Raw genomic sequence first — 22,350 nt, 5'->3', positions numbered from 1 at the left:
AATATGCATACAGTAATTCAGTACATTCTGGAACTGGTCAAAGTCCCTTTTATACCCTATATGGGCACCACCCTCGAACCTCAGACCTTGACTCACCCCAACACTTAGAAATGCCCGCAGTGGACCATCTACACGCTACGATTACACAAGCCTTTAAGGGGGCAACTGCACATTTAAAACAGGCGAAGGAGAAATATAAGAAAGATGCTGACCGACATAGAAGTGATACTCCACAGTACCAGATAGGGGACCAAGTATGGTTGGCCACAAAACACATACCTCTCATGGGAACGCGGACCTTTAACCCTAGATATTTGGGACCTTACTCTATTAAGGCCATTATCAACCCGGTGGCCGTCAAGTTGGACTTACCTGCTAATATGCGAATTCATCCCGTCTTTCATGTGTCACTTTTGAAGCCAGTGCAACCAGGGACAAGACTAACCAAGCCACCAGACCCCATCCTTATAGACGGGGAAACCGAATTTGAAGTTAAGAACATCCTGGACTCCAAGATGGTGAAGTCAAAACTTTTTTATTTAATCGACTGGAAAGGTTACGGACCACAGGAAAGGTCTTGGGAACCTAGTGACCACGTGCATACACCTCGATTGGTGAAAAGATTCCACCGAAATTTCCCAGACAAACCAAAACCATGGGGAAGAACGACTTTAGGAGGGGCCTTGGGGGGGGGAGTACTGTCATGATACCTACCCCCGTGGAACCAGACCAGGTCCAGCAACCCCGGAAGCAGGCATCACGTTATTTTGAGCAAGCCCAAAAACCCCTGCTAGGGGCTGTTTGGGTGCGGTCCTGGCGCCTAGGGCGCCAGGCTCATATGGGGAGTCAGTCCTGGCGCCATAGGCGCCAGGCTCATAGAGTGGAACTTACCTGATGCAGACCATGCTGCAAGCTTACCTGATGCAGACCATGCTGCAGAGCTCCAAGCCAAATGAGGCTTGGAAGGGACTATTTTACCTAGGGACTATTTTTTACTCGGGTGGGGCTGGGGAGGAATACTTACCCGGGACTACTTTGGAGGCTATTTAAACCACGCCCAAAGAGCAGCACACGCTTCGCGTTATTCTGCATCCAGCAGCGTAACGCTCACCGTGTCTGCAAGCCTGCATCCAGTCTTCTGCCACGCCCGCCTCGAGTCTGCAGCTCCTAGAAAAAGGAAGGAACAGAAGGAGAAAAGGTTAGAATAAGAGCAAAACCTTCGATCCTTACCTGAATTCCGGATCCACCGCGCCTTCGAGCTGGAAGAAAGAAGCATTTTACGTGCGCCGCCTCGCCTGCTGCAGCTCCGCGCTGAACTCACCGGCCTTCGCAGCATCCCCACGACCCATCGCATCCTTCTGCACGTTCCCACCGCACTCTGGCACCTAAGGGGAACACAAGAACAGCAAAGGTGAGCCAAGGGAATAAACAGAGGCAATAGTAACTACCACCATAGACTTACCTGATTACCCCCGGGGGTACTATTCCTCTTCACGGGTCGGCGCAGTCTCCATTGCATCCTCGCCGTACCCCGACCCCTAAGGGGAACAAAAGGACAACAAGGTGAGACAAAAGGAGAGCTCATCTTTTCAAACCATCAGAAGAATATTCCTAAGGGCCCTGCAAACGTAGCTAGGTGGGCCAGTCCAGTCCGTCATCTCGGCCCTACGCGTCACATTGGTGGAGACCGCAGCTGTCCAGTTCAGATCGACGCCTCTGTGGGAGCCAGGTGAGCGTAACAAGGTCCATGATGTGAGGAGAGAAGGAGAGAGTGGAGTCGAAGATGACACCAAGGTTTTTTGCCTCACAGAAAGGTGAGGGTAGAAAACCCAAGGAGGGCGACCAGAGTGAGATAGGGAAAGCAGGAGCAGGGGTCACAATGAGAAGGATCTCAGTCTTACTGGCATTAAGGAAGATATCATTGGAGGCGCACCACACCTGAATTGCAGATAGACAGTCGGGAATGAGTGAGGAACGAGAGGAGGCTGAGGGAAACCTGAAAGAGAGCAGAGTGTCAACTGCATAACACTGAAAGTTAGAAGAGAAAGTGGAGATCAGGTGGGACAAAGGGGCCAGATAGATACTGAAGTGCCAGGGTGAGAGGAACACTGGGGGACACCACATGTGGAGAGAGAGGTGGTTGAGAGAAAGGACCCAAGTTGGACCTGGCAGGGTCGTTTCAGGAAGAAGGAGGTCAGCCACGCCAGGGCCTGATCTGTGATGCCCAGGTTCTCACAGAGTCGATTGGTCAGGATGGCCTGATTGACGGTATCAAAAGCAGAAGAAAGTTTAAGGAGGACAGAGGGAGAGCTGGAATCAAGATTAGAGAGCAGTAATACTACTTGCCTGTAATTTTATATGCTTAGAAGGTGCTAAGGCCTAATAAATAAAGTACTTTTATACTGCCCTTCTAATTAGATTTTTTGAGTGGTCTGTGTGTGTCTCACTGTAGCACTACACCAACCCACATCTCCGATGTATAGACTTTACTGCTCTGCTGCTCTACCTTGGTTACTTTTTGCTAGACCTAAGTGTTAATAACCCTATTCACTAAATAGCCCTGGGCTAGTTCTGAAAATACATCTTAATAACAGTTTTATTTTAGGGAACTCTGGAAGATATAAGACATTAGATTTAATTAAATAATGGTTCTAGTGACTGTGAAGAATCCTACGGGTCCCTCACTGAAACCCTGCCTAAAGTCTCCTCCCAGGTGACCAGGGAAAAGCAGACGCTTCCTTCTCCCAGCGCTGAGGGTGGTGCACTGCATGAGGATCACCTGGGAGGAGACAGGGCCCAGGGTGGTGAGGTAATTCCGTGGGTTGAGATGCAGTATTTTTCCTCTGTCAGAGAGACGTCTTCCACCGTACCAAAGGATGTCATGGCTTATTGTCATTGTCATTGTAATGTCTCTCTCTCCGATATGAGATCAAAAGTTGTGCAATCTAAACATATAAATTCAGAGCACATTATATCAAAATCAAGACCCTTATTGGTGTCCCAAACTAAATAGCCTCCTCAATCCCAATGGTGCAAGATAAAGGATTATGGAAATGTTATCTTCTCTACACCATCTTCCTCTGAAAAAGTTAAATCTCACAGCCCCTCTGTTAAAAATGTTAAGGGAATAACATCTATGTTTTAAAATATTGCTGAAGTTGAAAAGTCTAAATGTAGTAGGCAAAACTACAAGTCCCAGAATTCTAAACAGACTGAGATGAAGAAGAGGGCTGAAGAGGTATGCAGGCATGGTAGTCAGGCAATCAAGCCTAGCAGCCATGGTAGGAGTCAGTCAGTTGAACCCAATGGCTCACACCTGATGCCTGTTGAGCAAGCTGGGAGGCATAAAAGGCCCCTGGCAGATATAAATAGCAGAAGGAGCTGGAACAAGGACTGGAAGCCTGGCTGGAGTAGCAGTAGTAGAGAAGAGGCATCATGCTGGTACATCACGGGAAAGTGGCAGGAGAGAAGGGATACCAGAGCGTGGAGATGCAGATTTCACCTGCAAGCACTCAGAGAGTCCTTCTCTGTCAAACACCCAATTGCAGAGGCTGCACAGCGGAAGACATGCAGAAGGCTGAGTTTGCCCCATGTGAGCCACGCTGGAGAGCGGTGTGGGACGCTAGCAGGCCAGAAGAAGTGGAAAAAGTCAGAGAAGCAGTGCGACCCGCAGGACCAGTGACACTGAAGCTGTTGAGTGAAGCACGACGCAACCCTTGCCGGTAACTGTAACCAGCTCCTAATAGACTTGCGTTAGAAGTGAATGCGAGAAAACCTTGTTTGTTGTTTTGAAAGTCTTTGCATAAATGAAGTTGTAGCATTGGCATATAACATTAAAGTATCTTGTTCGCGTGAGAAGCTAAAACCCTTTAAACCCAATGGTGATGTATCAAAGACTGTTTGCTATGCAACAAAGCGGTTGCGTATCTCTGAATAAATCAAGAGAACGCTTCCCAAACCTTACTGAATACCAAACTGTGTCTATACATGAGTTACAAGTAGCAGAGCAAGAACTATCACAAAGGGAAATTGCATCTGCCTAATTATCACTCCCGATAGAAGCTTGAACTGCATTATTTTCTATTATACCCGAAAGCAAGGTGTTCTTCACCTTTAAACCTTGGAAACTGCTTGAAATATAGGTCATGTGTGCCTTATTATGTTTTCTTTGTGAAGTCTGAACTCTGTATTGTATCCAGAATTGACATTTAAACTATTTTACTGACTAAAAGAGACTAAAAGCTTTAAAGGAGATGAACAAGCCTTACCCAAGCCAGTATACCTCCCTTTTCCAGGTGAAACTTGTTTTGCCAAGCATTACAGGACCAAGGGTCTGTGTTATACGGTTGCGAGTAGTTAAGTGGCATAAGGAGCAAGTACCCCAGTACTACTTAACGCTGGGATAGCAGCACATAAGCTTTTTGGTAACCACGTGGGTGGATATATGGTGGAAGGGTGTGCGCAAAGCTGGGGAAGGGAAAACTAAGGCTTGTGAAATATTTCCTGAGGTAAGAAACAACCTGTGGTGCAACAGACTGCTGAAGCTAAAATGGAATGAGTCCTGTGAGCAAAAGCAGGTTGTTAATGTGGTAGTTTTGCTAACTACAAAGGCTGCCCACTTTAACAAGGCTATTAAAAGGAAGAGTGCCTGGCGTACCCGAGGAGGTTGAGTGGTTGGCTGAAATCTACCTAAAAGTCATAAATATTGAAGCAGTTACACTTGACTGTGGTGGTGTATACCAAATGTCAGTAGATGTCACATCAAAGTGGTATTGTGCTGTGAACCCAAGGTGTCTGTTTTCATAGTACCAATAATAAGTGTGGTGGTTGGAAGTAGAAGTAGTAGAACATCCTGACCAATTTCCCAGCTGTAAAGTTGTAACAGAGGACATTGTCACGGAGTGTAAATTATGGACATGTGAAGAATATTACACTTTCTTTGAACTGTGACAATTTACCTAGAAGTAAAGACCAGTGATAATCACAAACAGGATTACCATTGGTGCTGTTCTTCCTGGAAGTTGGAAAGGCATCTTTTCATACAGGGATAAAGAGTGGTTACCAGTGTTTTTTTGTTTGAACTTTGTTTTGACTTTGAATTTCAAAGAACTGGGTTTTGAAACCTTTCCTTTCTTTTGTTGAACGTTTGGAAAAGACTTTGAAGCCTGGGCAAGAGCGTTTACCCAGGAAAGGAGAAGGCCATACAGATTTTGTGTTTATATCGTTTATTTTATTGTGTTGTGTTGCTATATACCTTTCTTTGTATATTGGTTGTTTAGAGTGAGGGCCAGTTTACCCATGTTAGAGAATGCTCCCTTAGTCTTTAGTCTAGGTAAGGAATTCCTCTGTAGAGAAGAGCAAGCAAAGTATTATTTCATTTTCTTTTCTTTTAATAAAATGGCCCTTTTTGAGAAATCTACAAGCAGTTGTCCGCCTCGCATTTCTGACCCCTCACATGACCCCATGACTAACTATATAGATAATGCAGAATTGGGAGCTGTGCTCAAGTCAAAAGTACTAAGCAAAGCTGTTGACTTTTGCCATGATCTACTCCTTACGAACCCTTGTATTCTACATATATGGGTGTTATAAGGGATCTTTCAAGTTCTGACGGCACTAATGCAGACCTGATGGGAGTGGATTTGTTTTCGATGACAGTTAATGTCATTGCATTAGCTACAATTCTTAGAGTATGGGTATTGGCACAGGTGTTCCTATAAAAATACTCTTGGTGACATGGAAATCCATCCGCTGTAATAGGTTATAGTGAAATACAGTTTGTATTAAGTTTTTGAAGAGCATTCTAGAAAGTTTTGGAAATTAAACTTTTGGTTACTTTTCAATTCAGTCAGGTGGGCAGACACTAAACGGAAGAACTAACAACAGTTTGTTCCAATACATCGATTGGAGTGATATTACCATGAGTATTCCCAGATGTGGGCCTCGAACTTGCTCTGCCACACCACAAAGATGATGTACTTCAAGTCTGAAACATGTCTGGTGTTGCTTTAACTCATGCAGAAGGGATGTGATCTATCGGCTCAGGCTGGCTGACCTTTTCGGGTGGTACCAAGCATGATTTGGTTGGCTTCCCAAAGCAATTGTCAGTGGGTATGATCCATTAAAAGCTTTTCCATCCATCACTCGTCTATGTTGCATAGTTTGCCCTAAGGGGCAAGGGTTTACTCAGACGTGGATCATGCGCTTGCTGTGTCTAGGGTCCCAAGCTGCAGCTCACTGGTAATGCCTAGTGAGGCTGAAACATGTCTAGTATTGCTTTTTGTCCCATGCAGAAGAGAATTGATCTAGCAGTCCAGCTTTACTGCACTTTTTGGTGTGGGACCAATCCCGATTTGCTTATTGGATTTATCCCTTCTGTAATGGTGCAGCAGGCAGAAAATAAACATTGGTATAGGAGGCAACCAAAATCAATTACCAGTGGATGTGATTAATTCAAACCATGTCTATCAATTGCCCTTTTTGGTTCTGTAATTCTACTGCCTCCAAGCATGATATTTGTAGTGTTGCCTTGAGACAATGGCTTGAGTGTTGTACCAACAACTCACAGTGCTTACAGTGATGTTGAAATGTACACCATCAAACCTGTGAACATGTAAGAACAGCCACTGTAAAGAAGATGATGAGAGGTGCACTGATACTAAAGGATGACCAGCTTTAATGTATGAGGGTGGGGATATGGTGTGGCTCGGCTCCAAGACTGTTAGCACTGCGTTCGTGCCCTTCAGGTGTTGGAGGGAAAGCTACCCTACCACCTGAAGTGCCACAGCCAAATGCGTGTCTTCTTTCATGGCCACCAGTCGCAGTGAAGGCTCAAAAGATTCACACTCCTCCCGTCTAGACATTAGGGGAAGGCTACTTAGAGCATTACGTAAGATGTAACCAGTAGCCCTAATATTGTCAAGCCTCTCTACAACATATGTTATTGTAGATCACACCATCGCTCTACAACAAATATAAGAGCTCGTGGGTATTTAAGGTATACCCCTCACATAGATCAGTACCTTCCCCCAGAACTGCTCTCTATGGGTAAAGAAATCCCCATTCCTCTCTGAGCCCCATGTATTAGCCCAAGGAAGATCTGCTCTCTTTCCAGGAACTTTTAAGGTGTACATGTTTTGTTGGTCCCCTTAATTGACCAACAAAAGATGCCATTACAGATGCATGACACAATACTGAAATCAGGATGCCCTTAAACAAGTGACCAATCTCAGACCCTTACATCTAGGTTCAATAATCGAGGATGCCAGAAGCATATGTTTCAGTTCCACAGCAGAAAATGGTAGTGTTCGGTAATATCAATTGAAACCTTATTTCGTACAGCTGACCTGTATCTCTCTCTGGGTGACCCTGGATTCCAGTAAACAAAGCAGTGGACTTGGGAAGGGGAAACTATTTAATTCTTCACTTTCCTTCATTCTTCAGGTAAACAGAGTGGCTAAACTGCATGCTTATGAAAGTGACACCCCAAATAAACTCTGAGGGACTGCCTCTAGCCTCGTGAGTGTAAACCCCACAGTACACAGATGATCTTTTAACTTCTGATTTGGATACAGGGCACCATGGGGTCAATCTGTCTAGGGCCAAAGTCCCCAAAGTTGGTGTTTCCGCTAGACCACTGACCGTGGAGGTCGGAGCACACTTCAGAAAGGGTCATGGTAACAAACAATCAGAACCAGCTTCTCCTGATGCCCTCAGTGCAAACCTCAAAAAGACAAAAATATCCACCTCCCCTTCTAAAAAGCCAGGTACCCGGGGGTTCAAATATTTTCCATCATGCCGCAGTGCCTCGATACTGGAGACTGCATTGGTCAAGTGTGTTCAACAATGACAACACACACTGCTGCAGTTTTCCCTTTGGTAGAGAAGCTCTGTGCCAGCAGCGTTCTCTGAATTTATCACCAATGAAGATGCAGATGCCTCTTCCTCATCAGATCAAGGGTTTCCTAGTGCAGTATATTTTGCAGCATTTGCGGATGAGCTGAGAGATACTGGCCTTCCATTAGCACAGTTTGCCTCTTCATATCTAAGGTTTTCCCTGTATTTAGCTAGTCCTAGTACGCATGCTCCTCTTCCACCAGCTGTATATGCTACCACCTTAAAGGTGCAAAACCAGGCAGTATTTAATGTTTACCAGAGTATCATGCAAACTCATCCATCTTAAGCCCTTGTATTTCACCATAATATAAGTCTTACTGGGTGATTTGTCAACATCCTCTACTTGTAGTTCTGTTATGTTATGCTGATGTATACCGCGCACCGCGACCACCATGGGGCAGACTCCGGGAGCTCTAATTCAAACATTCAAGGGTCTCTTCCAGAAGCATTTAAAGCAGGCAGTGGTCCAACATATAACTAAAGGTTGCACATTGCACTGTCTGGGGCTCTCAAAGACCCAATTGCTTCTCACCTTGTACATTGATGCTTGATCTCATCCACAAAAGAATGTGCAAAAAGCAATATGGCTTGTATCCTGTTTGTCCCACCGGCAGCTCCTAAAATGTCCTAAAAAGTAATTCAGACCTTGGACAGTTTTCCTTAATTGAAACCAGTGTCTGCAGACCTCTTCTCAAGGCTAATTCCTTCCAATTTGCCTTAACTTGTTTTGGGCATTGAAGGTTCTTTGTTAGACCAGGTTTTCTTAACTTGGCAAACACTGGATGCAGAGGTAGGGTGACCAGACATCCGGGTTTTGCCTGGACTGTTCCGGACTTGGGCATTCTCCAAGAGATGAGTTTCTGTTTTTAAACTTGTGTTCATCCCTACAGATGAGCAGCAGACTCCTGAAAAACAGGTAAATACTCCCACTAAAAAATATGAAGCAACAGACACATTGGAGCCTGCCTCCTTCTTCCAGCCACACTGCCCCGTGGATCTCACATAATCTGTGGTACCAGCAGAGCCACGTCACAGAGATCCACTATTACTGTTGCCTGATCAGAAGAGGAACTTAAGTAAAAATGCATGAATTACTAGATGCAAGTATGGGTTTTAAAAAAAAAAATCTATTTTAGAGCTAACATATACCTTTACTCACCTGCAAAACACCCCAATGGGAATGTCTCGGGAGGATAGCTCCGAGGCAATGTATTCACCTTGGAAGTAAGACGGCACGGAGCAACACTGGTTTGATCCCCGGGTCCACGCTTAGAAACCTCTGGGTATTAAGCGCGTTATCAATAACCAATCATATCATATCAATACAAATGTGCTGTTTCTCATTTTCTGTGGTTTTACTTTGGAAGCGGGAAACCTTGCAGTTCTTGGCATCACCTGTTTGTTTACTCATGGTGGTCTATCCTGTGGAAATAAGGCTGCCAAGACCAGTATTTCCAGACTGGCACAGTCCTGCATTTCCCTTTGTACAGAACTTCACTATTCCTCGTAAATGTCACGCTTATTCATCCTGAGCAAAGGCAACTTTGTTGGTATTTAAAATACATATATTTACGTCAGGCATACATGCAGGGAAGCCAAATAGACCACACTACATACTTTATGTAAACAGTACTCTTTAGCCATTGCCTCTACACTGGATGCAACCTTTGGTCAGGAAATTCTCTGAACAACCTATGGCCTGTGCTGCATATGCTATCCCCTTCTCCCAGTACATTTAAGGATTAATAGTCCGGTCTGCAACCAGTTAGGGGGAGAGCTGGGCGCCAAAATAATGTAAAATTACCTTAATAGGTGTTCCAGTACTTTTAGTCTTTGCTCGTTCTCATTGACATTACAAAGGGTACCTTTCACTCTTATCATATGCTCCAATTTTACATAGGTATTTAACTGAAGTTGAAAGTTGGCAATGCCAGTGAAGAGGGGGGGACTGGCACATGGAGTGATGGTGGCATGCATAGGTCCTCCTTTGATGCCTTGCTTCAATTACATCCGTCCACCAGAAGCCCTCTGCCACAACAATCCACTTGAAGGTCATTTATTCATCTCCCAATATATTATCCCGTGAGCTTTCACTTATTTGGGGTTTTGTTGAAGACCATCCATTTGTTGTGTTTTATTTGGCCTCATGCTGTGTTGAGGTCTTTTAACAGCTCCCGTGATGGGTTCTGTTGAAGGCTACCCATATTTTGGTTATTGGTGAAGGGTACCACTGTGTTCGGTTATGTGTGGGCTTTTTTTGCGGGAAGGCTCACGTTACTTTATTTTCGATTGATGCTTGCCATCAGTAGCCCTATTTTTTACTAGATTCTGATGTGTGATCTTTGTTACAGGATGTCTCAGGAAATGCTGCTTTTCTGGCCTTCACTCCATATGGTTTCATTGTTCTTCAGGGAAACAAGAGAGTGCACTTTATCAAATGGTGAGTGATCCAATCCTGCTCTTAGTGCTAGACCCATTGTACTGTCCAATCTGGGGTACAATGCCGAGTTGTAGCTTCTCTGACCACCCACTGCATCGTCTGGTAATGAGTGGGTTAACATGTGGAGTGGTGCTTGCTCTGAGGGCTCAACTCATCCATCTGGCATTTCCACGTATCTCCACATATGGATTTTTGTCCTTACTAGGTTAGCAGTCAGTGGACAATAAAGTACAATTAGTATTTGGTTAACACGCTGTCAGATTCCTCTTCATTGGATCTGTAGGAAACATAGACTGCAATTTTCTGAGCTGAGCTATTACCATAACATAACCGGTGTATTTGTGGAGCCGTACGTTCACCCCCACAGGGGTATCATAGCGCTGTTTACAGATAATAGATTTTTATTGTTACCCAACTCAATGGCACCCATTTTGTCGACATCAGATTAATGCCATATTTTGTTGTTATTTGCTGTTGTGAAATAAAAACTTTTGATCGAAAAAAGAAGTATGAAGGGCTGTGAGTGGACCTGCCGGAATTCGAATCTGTGACCATGAGGTCAAAAACAGACTCCTGTAGTGGATACATTAGTCCACTGATACACAGAATTTGCATGACCAACTTTTGCCACTGTTGACACCCACAGTGGACCCACGTAGAAATCACTGTATTTCTGCAGCATGACTCTGTTTTAGATTCACATGTTGCACAACATTCTGCTGCCTGGTGGTTGGTCTGGATAAATACTAGTACAATTCTGAAGGAAAAAATCTTTTGGAGGGACCGTCTCAAAGATGTGTCTACAATCAGACATTATTTTGATATCTACCAGAGCTACGCCATGCAACTTGATTCAGCACCGCCCTAATATTTGCTTTTGCTCCCATTTAATTTGACCCTGCATGTACATCAATCTTGTTTTACACTCTCAAACATTTAAGTGACAATATCAAACCAGGCAGAAGGAAAGACAATATATTGCAGTGAAACGAGAATGTAAGGAAAAGCATGTTATCTGGCTTCGCAGTCGAAGACAAGATCCAGTGGTGCTGAGCAAGTCGAGAATAGGAACAGAAGTGTGGGGTTTCACACGGGAGGGGACAGAGAGGTTAAAGGTAGCTGCAAATCGCAGATGTCGATGGGGGAGTTAGGATAGATGGAGGCAGACCGGTAATGGGGTGAAATGCCATTAATTAATTCATAGACAAGAGGAAGAAGTTTAGAAAGGGTGTGGGTGCACCAAGATAGCCAGCCTAGTTTGTGTCAGTGGCTGAGGTAAGAGCCTATCCGGGAAGAAGAGGGGGTGGTGGGTATGTGAACAGCAAAGTTGATGACCTTTCCTAAGGGGTGAAGGAACAGGGGAGGAGGCCTGTGAGCAGGCTGGAGCAGTAATTCAAACGGCTTAGGACAAGTGTAGATATAAGAGTCTTAGCAGAGAGGAAACCCAAATGGGGGGACATTGTGTGGATGTTCTGGAGGTGAAGCGTGGTGGAGGTAATAAGCAGCTCAAGTTTTTGGTCAATGTCCATGGGAACACCCAGGTTGCAGTCCATGGAGTATGGAGTGACCATGTCAGGCGGAAAGGATAAGGGAGGGAAGGGGTATGATAGGCCAGGAGATGGATAACGTCAGTCTTGGATGAGTTCAGTTTAAGAGAGCAAGGTGCCATACAGTGATGAATGGATGTCACACAGTCCGTGATTTTGAAGATGTCTGGGGACAAGGATGGGAATGAAAAGGAGCTGGGTGTCATCACCAAAGAGATGATAGCAGAAGTTGAAAGAGGATATGAGCCTGCCCAGTGAATAGGTGTAGAAGGTAAATAGTAGTGGACAAAGGACATATGCTTGATGGGCCCCATCTGAAAGCTGAGTGTCCGCTGATGTACGTCTGTTCCACAATGTGGAGAACGAATGGCCAAGTAGGTACGAGGCAATCCAGGCAGTGGACATGCCTTGAAAGCCAATGAGAGCAAGAGCAGAAAGGAGTGACAAGCGGTCAACTGTGTCAAAGGCCACAGAGAGGTCTAGAAGGATTAGTAGAGTGAGCAGTGGTGAGCAAGGTGGAGACATTGGTTTGAGCAGTTTCCCTGCAGTGACAGCTACGAATGAATGCCAGACTGGAGGGGTTGTTGAGTCTGTGAGATTCCAGATATGAGGTGGTGTGGGTGAAGACCACATGCTCAGGAATTTTGGAATAGTGTAGGAGAACGGAGAAGGCGCTATAGTTGGCAGGGTAGTTCGTCAGTTGTAAGTTTCTTGAGACGAGTGGCTACTTTATAGCAAGTTGGGAAGATCAAAGAGCAGAGGGAGTGATTGAAGAGAGAGGAGAGATGAGGGGTGGTGAGGGGAACGATCTCCTTTGCAATGTGAGGTGAAAAGGTATCAGCATGGGCAAAGGGGAGGGTGCCTGACTGGAGGATAGAAAGTTCAACTGGGGATATAGGACAGAATTTACAGAAGAGGAGAAATTAGAGGAAGGTGAGGAGGGCAAGGCAGGAACGAAGAGGGGGAGACAGGAGGGTATTGAAGGTATCACAAATCGTGAAGATTTTAGAGGTGAACAAGCAAAGTCATTAGCCATGAGGGGAGAGGAATGGAGTGAGGCCATGGGTGTGCAAACACGGGCTATAGGGTTATAGATAGCTTGAAGGGGTGGAAGGGAGAGAGGAGATGAGGGACATGACATTTCATGGACTAGCTTCCCTCCACATCCTACAACTGCAGTAACATTCCCGCTGCTCTGTGACTGCTGTTAACTCCCTATAGCCGCCATTGCATGCCCTCAGCTTGTTACAGCTGGCGAAGCGTCGTTTCTACTCTTTGCAACTGCCATCACTTTGTCCTACCTCGCACCAGCTACCATGAGATTCTCTCAGCTCCCCAGGTATGTCATAACATTGGTTTATCACTCCAAAACTGCCTTGACATTTCTTCAGCTAACTACATCTGCCACAACTTCCCTTGAGCTTTCTACAGGTATGATGCTGTTGTTTCACTGCTCCATCATTGCCTTAACATTTCCTCAGCTCTTTACAGCTGTCATTACCTTTACAATTAACCTATTTCTGTCAACAACTAGTTAGATTCGGCACTATGCTCCTTTATAATTATAATCCTTCCACTGTTCTCTTAAACACACCTCCACATCGCGTATAAATTGAGTAAGCAATCCGTGCACATCTCTTCTTTGGTGCCCCATCACTGCCCACCTGACTTGAGGTTTGATTATGGCTATCCCAATCTTTTTTCTGCTCTCCCATGACTCCGCCATTGCTGTGTTTGGTAGTCTCCTGTTTTTACCCTGACATCATCACTCTGTTTTCCCTGGCCTTCTTAGTGTTACCCTTCTTATTTCCCTCTCTTGCACCCCCCTTGTTGGCTTTGCATGGTCTTGAGCACAATCCCAAACCTGCGTTATGCTTATCCTTTCAGGAACGATGCCACAAAAATGAAATTTGAAGGGAAGACGTTCCATGTGTATGTGAGTGAGAAGGAGGTAAGTGGTGTTCTTGCCACCTGGTACCGCTCCATCCGTTGAGACCCAAAAAGGATTGGACTTGTAGGGCTGCACTGAGTCATCAGCAAAGAACTATTGGGGTATTCTGCAGGGAAATTAAGAAATCAGAGAGACCGCTCCTTATGGTATCCAGGACGGATGCAGGGTGCTAATGACATAGCTGTGCAACCCAGGAGGCAGCTGATATATAGGAGACATGTACTGGCTATAAAGGAGACAGCTGGAACATCTGATAGAAAGCAAGGATATATCTGGTTTCTCAGGAAGTGAGTGTAGATAGCTTGGCTCTCAGGAAAACGGGTGGGTTATCTGAGAGACAACTGGGGTGTTTCAGAGACAGCAGGCATTTCCAGGAGACAGTAGGGGATAGTTTGATAATTTTGTAATCATTTTGGGTTTTTTTGCAGGAACGAAAGATGATTCTGACGTATTTCGCCCCGACCCCGGAAGCCTGCAAACACCTCTGGAAATGCGGAGTTGAAAACCAAGCCTTCTACAAGTACGTAAGGAACAGAAGCAGTAATATAGCATGGCACGGCCAGAGAAGTCACTGCACACACTGCTGGAAAAATAATGCACGCTTTACTTGAGTCCCTGCATACTCTGCCAGAGTCAACACACGTTCTGCTGGAGTCATGGCATGTGCTGCCATAGTCCATATACACACCACCGGACTCACTGCACACACCCGCCGAATCACTTTATGCATGGTCTGGATCATTGTATGCACTGCTGGAGTCACTGTACTGAATGCAAATGTCACTGCATGCACTCTTGGATTCATTGCATGCACTGCCAGTATCAATGCACATGGGTCAAGATATTGCACCCGACTGCTGGTGTCACTGCACATGTTGCCTGCGTCTTAGCACAATCTGTTGGGGGCATTGCATGCAGCAACAGTGAATGCACACACCATTGGAATCATAGCCTATAATGAGCAAGTCCCAGCATGCACTGATAGAATCACTGCATAACTGCTGGACACACTGTAAGGGTTACTGCTTTAAAGTCACTTTGCACACTAGGTTAATTTATTAGAGGTCCTTCCATGTATCATTGGAAGAACCGGGGCAGGCACCTAGTTAAGAGTGGTATGCATCATTATAAAAAGAAATGTTAGAGTAATCAGTGTCACCTAAGAGTGTAGCAATAGCCTACATGTAAATATTTAGATTAGCCCCCAACTGAGCTCTCAAAGTTACTCCTGTGGGCAGCCATTTTAGAATTAATTTTTTCCACTCTGCAGCAAATGTTACTATTAAGAATCGATTGATGACTGTAAGCATGACATCGTTCCACTAAGCTATCTCCTGAAAGTAAGCACAGCCCACATTGCATCACTGCATTCCACATTAGGTACTCTCAGCTAAACAATGCTAGCTCTCCTGTCATAAATCTAATCCTATTACTTTATAACCTTCCCTTAATCCTGGGAACATTTGTCAGTAAACACATATTCTAGAGCCACTGCACTTAAGTGCTTGGAAATCACTGCTTTTATCTGCACGAGGTGTAAGGCCACTGCAGACTTCCGTGTAAGTCCCTGCACGCGACTCAGTGCTCCTCACCTTAGGAGACAGAGGAGTCTTCAGATATCCAGATGTGTCACTGTGTATGCATCTGATCCAGAGCACTCACTGTAGGCAAGGCATTGAAAGCATCTAACATATTCCGCTGCTTCCTCCAATACACATTTCAGCAGATGATCTTCACATAGTTCTCTGGGCGGTCCTTAATCACAGACACCTGAACATTAAGGTAACATTGCAATATTTAATGTTCCAGGGAGTAAACAGATCACAGTAGCAAAAGGAAAACTGAGTGACAATATCACAATGCATTAGTCACCAAGCACACTGTATTACCAAACAGCAGACACTTAGACTAATCACAAGAACAATGCAGTTTAGGAATCAGAACTCATACGAGCGCACAGTTGGGAGGCATTTTGGTTTCCCATAGTTAGTTCTTAAGGGAAAGGAGTCTGTCGGCAAAGGCCTTCTATTCGCAGTGACAGCGGGCCAGGAATGTTTCCTGGGAAGCCCATCCGAGCTTCTAGTCTATCCTAAACAATACATCTGTCCGTATCGCTCTCACTTGTGTATGGCTTGCAAGGCAAAGCACAACAGCACGTGAACATAAGGGTTTGGAGGAGAACCACATGTGACATTAAAGTCTACCAACAACCAGGACAGTTTTGTGAGCACAACACACTAAGCCTGACTCCAGGCTGAGCGAATTCTGTATTTATTGATGGGAAATAATGCAACCAGTGAATGATGATGAAGTATTAAACAGTACACCCTGTGTACGTGCTCAGGAATAATAGGCCGCTCAGATGAAAGTTGCAGTATAGTCTTATTGCCAGACTCACTGGGTAGATCGGAAAGGGGAGGTGTGGCTTGTTTGCAAGGTGGACTCTCTTGGAGCCTTATAGCGCCTACTTCCCAGAGGCCACTGACTCTGTTCACATGAATGATCCCGACCACAGTGTGTGCTATACAAGTCACTAGGCTTCGTAATGACTGTAGTGGTAGCAGTAAAAACATGTGGTATAATGCCACTTGTTTTGAAAATCTCACCTAATCTTCATTTGAGAATGTATGGGATATTTACAGTGTGAGGCCCTTAGAAAGTAAGCCATGGGGTAAATATGGGTCATTTGCTTCATGCAGGATTCTCTGTGTACTCTGCTGCAAATATCCCATGCGATCCCAACTTATAACTAGGTAGTATTTTAAAAATAGAATGTATGTAAAATACCTAATCTTTTTCAATCACTAGCATCATGATAAGGACCTGGTCACCCACTTACACCTTCTCTCACAAGTACAGATGCCTTGGATAGGTGCAAAGACTGTGCCTCAGACCCTGGGCACCCTCAGGTCAGGCGGTACGGCAGTGACCTCACACCCACAGACTCAGGGGGTACATTTTCTGCTTTTCCTCTAACTCCTGCAGGGATCCCTCCTGCACTCCGCCGGCCTGGCGATCCTCCACCACTGACAGCGAGGAGAGCACGCTCCTCATTAGTGCCATCCGATGTCCCTGCAGGTGGGAGGCAGAGACCCCTCTCGCGGAGCCGAACACGAGGCTTCCTGTGCCGTGCCTCCTCTCGCCCAGGGCATGAGATAATAACTCAGAAGCAGGAAGGCCCGTGGGCACCACACTGGGCTCAGCGTCAGCAGTGGATCCTCCTTCTCTGTGGGTTTTTGTTGCTTTCCTCCAGTGTCCATGTCCGTGTCCTTTGTCTTCGATTTCGTGGTCTGCTTGCTTTGCTATTTTCTAGCGTTGATCTGTAGATGTGGAATTGTTGCTTTTTTTCTTGCGCCCATGTACATAACCTGTGTCTCCATGGCATTCTTTGATCTCCCGCCACCTGTGCCAATGTCCTCTGGTGGATCCTGTGGTTTTACTCATTTGGTGTGTGTGCCTGTGGGTATCCATTACCTCTTTCCAGTGTCTCTATCTCCAGTGCCTCTATCTCATGGATCTCATAGCTTTAATTTTGGGGCAGCGTTGGCAGAGAGTGAGTGTGCGCCTGTTGTGCTGTATGACCTCTCACCAAATCTCGTGTGCTTAGTTGTTTTATCTGTTGGATGTGTGGCAGTGCTCACATATCGTCTGTTGTGAGCATACCTGTGGGATTTTAGAGTTTGTAGTGGGACAGTCTGTGTGGAATACTGATGATGAGGCTTTCCCCTGCTTTATTGTCTTGGGTGGGTATAATATAGCTGCCATTTCTGCGTCTCTGGTGATTGTCCATATCTTTCTTTTGGTTTCATCCCATGTAATTATTCAGGACACCGTCTGCAGTATGTCCCGTGTGGGTGTGGATTTACTCATGCATCACTTTTGCACATTTTCTGCTTTATTTTGCTATGTATTTGATTTGTGAAACTTCTGTGTCTCCATAGGATGTGTTTTGAGGGGTCACGCTGGATCTGTCTGTCTCTTAAGCAGATAGCTGTAAATGTTCAGTGCCCCTTTTCCATGTATGTGTCTCCAGTAGGCATGCGTCTGGTTTGCTGTGTTAGTGTTTTCAGTGAATGTATCTGGCGTCTTCATGGTTGTGCCTTTGTGTCTCTTGTGTTGGCTTTCATGGCCATTGTCTAGTGTTGGTGCTTCCCGTGGGGGTAAATGTGGGCATCGAAGATCACTGTGTTAGACTTTGTGGGGGTTCTACGGACATTGCTCTGTGTCACTGTCTCCAGTGGGTGTCGTTGGGGTGTCTGCAGCCCTGTTTCTTAGTCAGTGGATGTCCATATGGGTTCCTTATAGGTTACTACTGTCAGTATGGATATATTGGGATTCCTGCTTGTCTTTTATCTGGCTTTCCTGTTGTAGGATCAACAATGTCATCCTCGACTTCAGAATCCTTCTTTGTGGAAGTAGATGTCTGTGAATTTGGTGCAGTGGTTGTTCGTGTGCTTTGTGCCAAAGGATGTCTGTTAGCCTCCAGTTTTGTGACAGTGAGTGTTTATTCTCAGTGTGATAGAAGTTGTTGGTGAATGTATCCCTGTGTCAGTAGATATCTGTGAGTTCGCCCTCTGACAATGGCTTTTCGTGGATTCATTCCTGATCAATTCATTGTCTATGATTATTAGCATGACAGTGGAAGTCTTGAGGGTTGTCCTATATGCAGATTTCATTGGGGTTCTCTCTACAGCAGCTGGTGTTGTTCATGGCAACAATGCGTGTCTGTTGCTGTACCCCCATCTCAGTCCGCTCTGCACCTACACTCCTGAAATCGCCCAGCCTTCAAAACCTTTTCTTGTTTTTTTAAAGACATATTTATTCAAGAATTTCAAAATAAAGCACTTGATGGTAATTGGTGGTATAATCCACAGAAGCATAAACGTGTAAAGCAGCCAATGAAGGTCCTCGACTAGAGTATTAGAATTTGGCCATCCAGAAAATACACATTTCCGTTTCCATGGAGAACTTTACACGCAACCCCAAGCGTTACTGAGCAGATTATGAAAAGCTTTGGGACGGTGACTTCCAAGGTCCGCCAACACCTACATACAACAAAGGAAGGTTATAGATGGAATGGACAGAAATCTACGACCGACAACACAGAGGGGCCACTAAGAGTATCCAATTCCCTCCTGCGCATATGGACATTCATTCTCGTGCACAGAATGCAAGTAATGAGCAGGGGAATGAAAGGAGGGCATTTTTTCTAAAGGATGTTGACTCCTCCAAATATCAGGCAGGTCATACGAGCCCACCAACTTCCTAAGATCCCTGCCTGCTGAGCCCGAAAGGAGCTTGGCGTCATTTGCTCTGACTATCCACCCATCACAGACTCCGACTCACCCCAAAATGATTTTACTCCTTCACAACTGGTTTAAATAGTTAGATAACTCTCTAATGAATGGGCCAGTTGAAGTAAAGGTCCCATATATTGAATCCAAGATGATTGCCACAATATCTATAGATGCCGTGGCAAGTGCAAACCTGCACTCATTCTAAATAATGGTCCTTACTATCACATGATGTAAGTGTTTATGACGTACTGTAAAAGCCACTAGACACATTTCCATCAGATTTATCATTCAGCACGTCTTCTCCTCCAGTAAGTGAATCTCCTGTAGTTACCCTCATAATTACCTGTAATTCGTCAAAGCTTAAAGACTACCTTCGACCTTATATATGCACTGTTCCGCCGCATCTCGTTCCAAGTCAAATTCGAGTGGCCATTACTTGTCAAATTTTCCTCCGATGTGAAAACATCAGATTCCAGGTAAGCCCTCTCTGTCAGTGGATTAAGCACTCCCTTTGTACTGTCATTGATATGGTACGCATCATCATAGGATATCAAGTGCATCTAGTGTGGTATAATGCTTGGGGGTCAATATATAAACACCTAATACACACAAACAACCCATGTATACTCACACACGCACCCACACCCCAACAACATAAATAAACAGAGTACATTGTAGAGCACCATTTCTAGGGTGTCCATCAAATGAGTAAGCTTGTTTGCAATATAGACAATATCTAGACTGCACTTGAACAAAAGAATGCTGCCACTCCCTCCGTCCCTTACCAAAGTGTAAAAGGAATATACCCAATCACAATATAAAGTAGTATTGTGGGCACAAACTAATGGGCCATTCTATGAAGTGCTCTGATTTACAGAACCAGTAAAGGAGAACTAGGGATCTAAAAGGCCGAACGTCCAGATTCCAGATCAAAAGGCTGCATTCCGCAGGTTCGACCATTTGTAAACGTCCCTCTCCTGGTACCATTCTGGGACTGCCACCCCCACATCCATCTCTAATGCTTTGCACCCCCTGCCCCGCACCACAACCGACCCTCCCGTACATACCTGCCGCAGGCTCTGGTCTCCGGCTGCCTCCTCCATGCAACCTGGATACGGCGACCCCGGAAGCCCAAGCACAGCACGTTGCACTTTTGTTTGTGACCTTCAGTGCCTCTGGCTTCCGGGGGCTTTAGCGTCCAGATCCCGAATGCACAACAAGACATGAACCCCTCACTCCACAGTATACTAGCCATACTATGTCACGCACCTGTATCAACTGCGTGGCGCTAACATACGGCATGCCTGGGTTCTCCGGGGAAACCCAGTGCCCACATATACGAGACCGGATCATGCCACTCCCCATGGTCGGTCTCCACCCCAACAAAAGCACTGCAAGAGAGAAAACTATTTTTTTAAATTAAAAAAAGAAAAAAGGCAAGATAAACACATATTCCTCTGGTTTGGCTGGTAAAGTCTGTTACCTTTCCAGGTAGGGGGTTGTAACACGTTAGAGATTGGTTCCTATCTGGGGTTCAAGTCCCTATACATTTTACCAGTACGCTGTCTAACCACCCTTTCCAATCAGAGCCTCATTCAGTTTCCTCCCAGGCTTCTGCCTTGCTCCATGCTCCTGTTGTTTCCCACCGCCCAGGTGGTCTTCTCCAACATGAGGCCCATGACATGTCCGTTGGCTTCGGGCAGTGTGATAGGTCAGGTTGGCAGTAGTTAATTTCCAAGTATTGGCAAGCAGATGTCACAACAGCACTCTGGAGCTCGCAATCATTCATTTATTTGCTGCTCTGCATTGGGTGCCGTAGCATGTGACATCATCACGCCTCTGTGCCATCTCATTGATCTCAAGACTTGTCTTTCAGTTCTACTGCGCCTCACGCATCACATAAAGTCTTCATAACCCCTGCTCCTGTGTTACCTACTCAACGTGAATACTTTCAGAGTTCACATTCTCAAAATTATTCTAATTCTGCAGACCTTTTTCTAGATGTAGAGCGGCATCATATGGCTTTCCAAAAGCGTGGTGGACACAAATGTACCCTCTATCTGACAGCACAGTCTAGACTATTTCTACGGATTGTCTTATACTAAAGACAGACACATTTTGAAACCTCCCACGGTTTAGTTTCAGGCGGAGACATAGCAACACAAACACTGGCAAAGCCAAACCTTTTGGGTTTTGTTAGGTATGCCATAATGGTAATACCAGGCTATGAACTTGCCACAGCTGGAAATTGATATCCCTACCTTGCATAATATAGCAGTGCCTGGCAATGCATACCTAAAATAGATCCACAGGTCAACAATGTTGGCTATATCAATGATTGTTATTAACGGGAGTTCAGTGCAAGAAATATATGCCAGGACACACATACTGCTTTTAAAATATGTGTCTGAAGGCACACTTGGTTACGACATTTTTATTACAGCGGAAGCTGGATTCTAGCTACAGTCATGCTTTTATCTTTCAGAAGACTGTTCAGAAAGCACAGAACTAGCTCAGGGATTCCAGGGGATGGGTTTCGGCAGGAGAGAGCAGGTAGAATGGCAATAGGGACTAACACAGCTATTGGCAATCAGTGGGTGGGTAAATAACCAAACACACACACTAGCGGTATGTCACTCCTTACATTGCATCTCTCCCCCATCCTCACTTCCAATTACAATAATTATAGCACCACCTAATAGCCACAACTAAAATTCAGCTCCAGTGACTGACCGGTGACCTTAGATTGGGAATGGGCACAGGCTCCTCAGGAACATTGAGGCACCATCTAGTCGCGGGCATTTTTTCGAATTGGCCATGCTATTTTATTTGAAATATTTATTTTCACGCTACGCTATATTTATCAACCCAATGTGTGGCTCTCATCTTTTCTCACCAAGCCATTTTCAGCACACACGTTTCAATTTCATTTACATGCTTCAGTCACAAGGACTTTGGTGTATCTGTCAATGCAATAAAATACAGGTAATGGACAAGAAACTAAGGTGCGGAAAAATAAGCTAGATAAGATAATAATGAAAACAATGCATTTCTTTCAAAAAAAGAGGATAAGACTTTCTCAAATAGGAAAAACGGTCTGGAAGAGGACCAGCAACGTCAATAAATGATTCCAAGTCAGGAACACGTGAATACAGGTGAAAGACACAGGATTGGTGATCAATGGAATAAATGAGAGCATGATATCCCTAAGTATGTTTA

General features: G+C 45.0%; 1 protein-coding gene across 1 annotated transcript in view; it reads left to right on the top strand.

Annotated features, from left to right (window-relative positions):
- FRMD5 (FERM domain containing 5) overlaps positions 1 to 22,350 on the top strand; it is a 914,572-nt gene that overhangs the window by 701,965 nt on the left and 190,257 nt on the right. Inside the window, exons 8-10 of the mRNA XM_069624191.1 lie at positions 10,248 to 10,336; positions 13,771 to 13,834; positions 14,263 to 14,354. Of these exons, the coding sequence (XP_069480292.1) occupies positions 10,248 to 10,336; positions 13,771 to 13,834; positions 14,263 to 14,354 (245 nt within the window). The remainder of the gene's footprint in view (positions 1 to 10,247; positions 10,337 to 13,770; positions 13,835 to 14,262; positions 14,355 to 22,350) is intronic.

The sequence above is a fragment of the Ambystoma mexicanum genome, chromosome 11 (genome assembly GCF_040938575.1).
Source record: "Ambystoma mexicanum isolate Mex_15411 chromosome 11, UKY_AmexF1_1, whole genome shotgun sequence".
NCBI classification, from domain to species: domain Eukaryota; kingdom Metazoa; phylum Chordata; class Amphibia; order Caudata; family Ambystomatidae; genus Ambystoma; species Ambystoma mexicanum.
The sequence above is the reverse complement of the archived record's forward strand: the minus strand, read 5'-3'. Positions and strand labels throughout refer to the sequence as shown.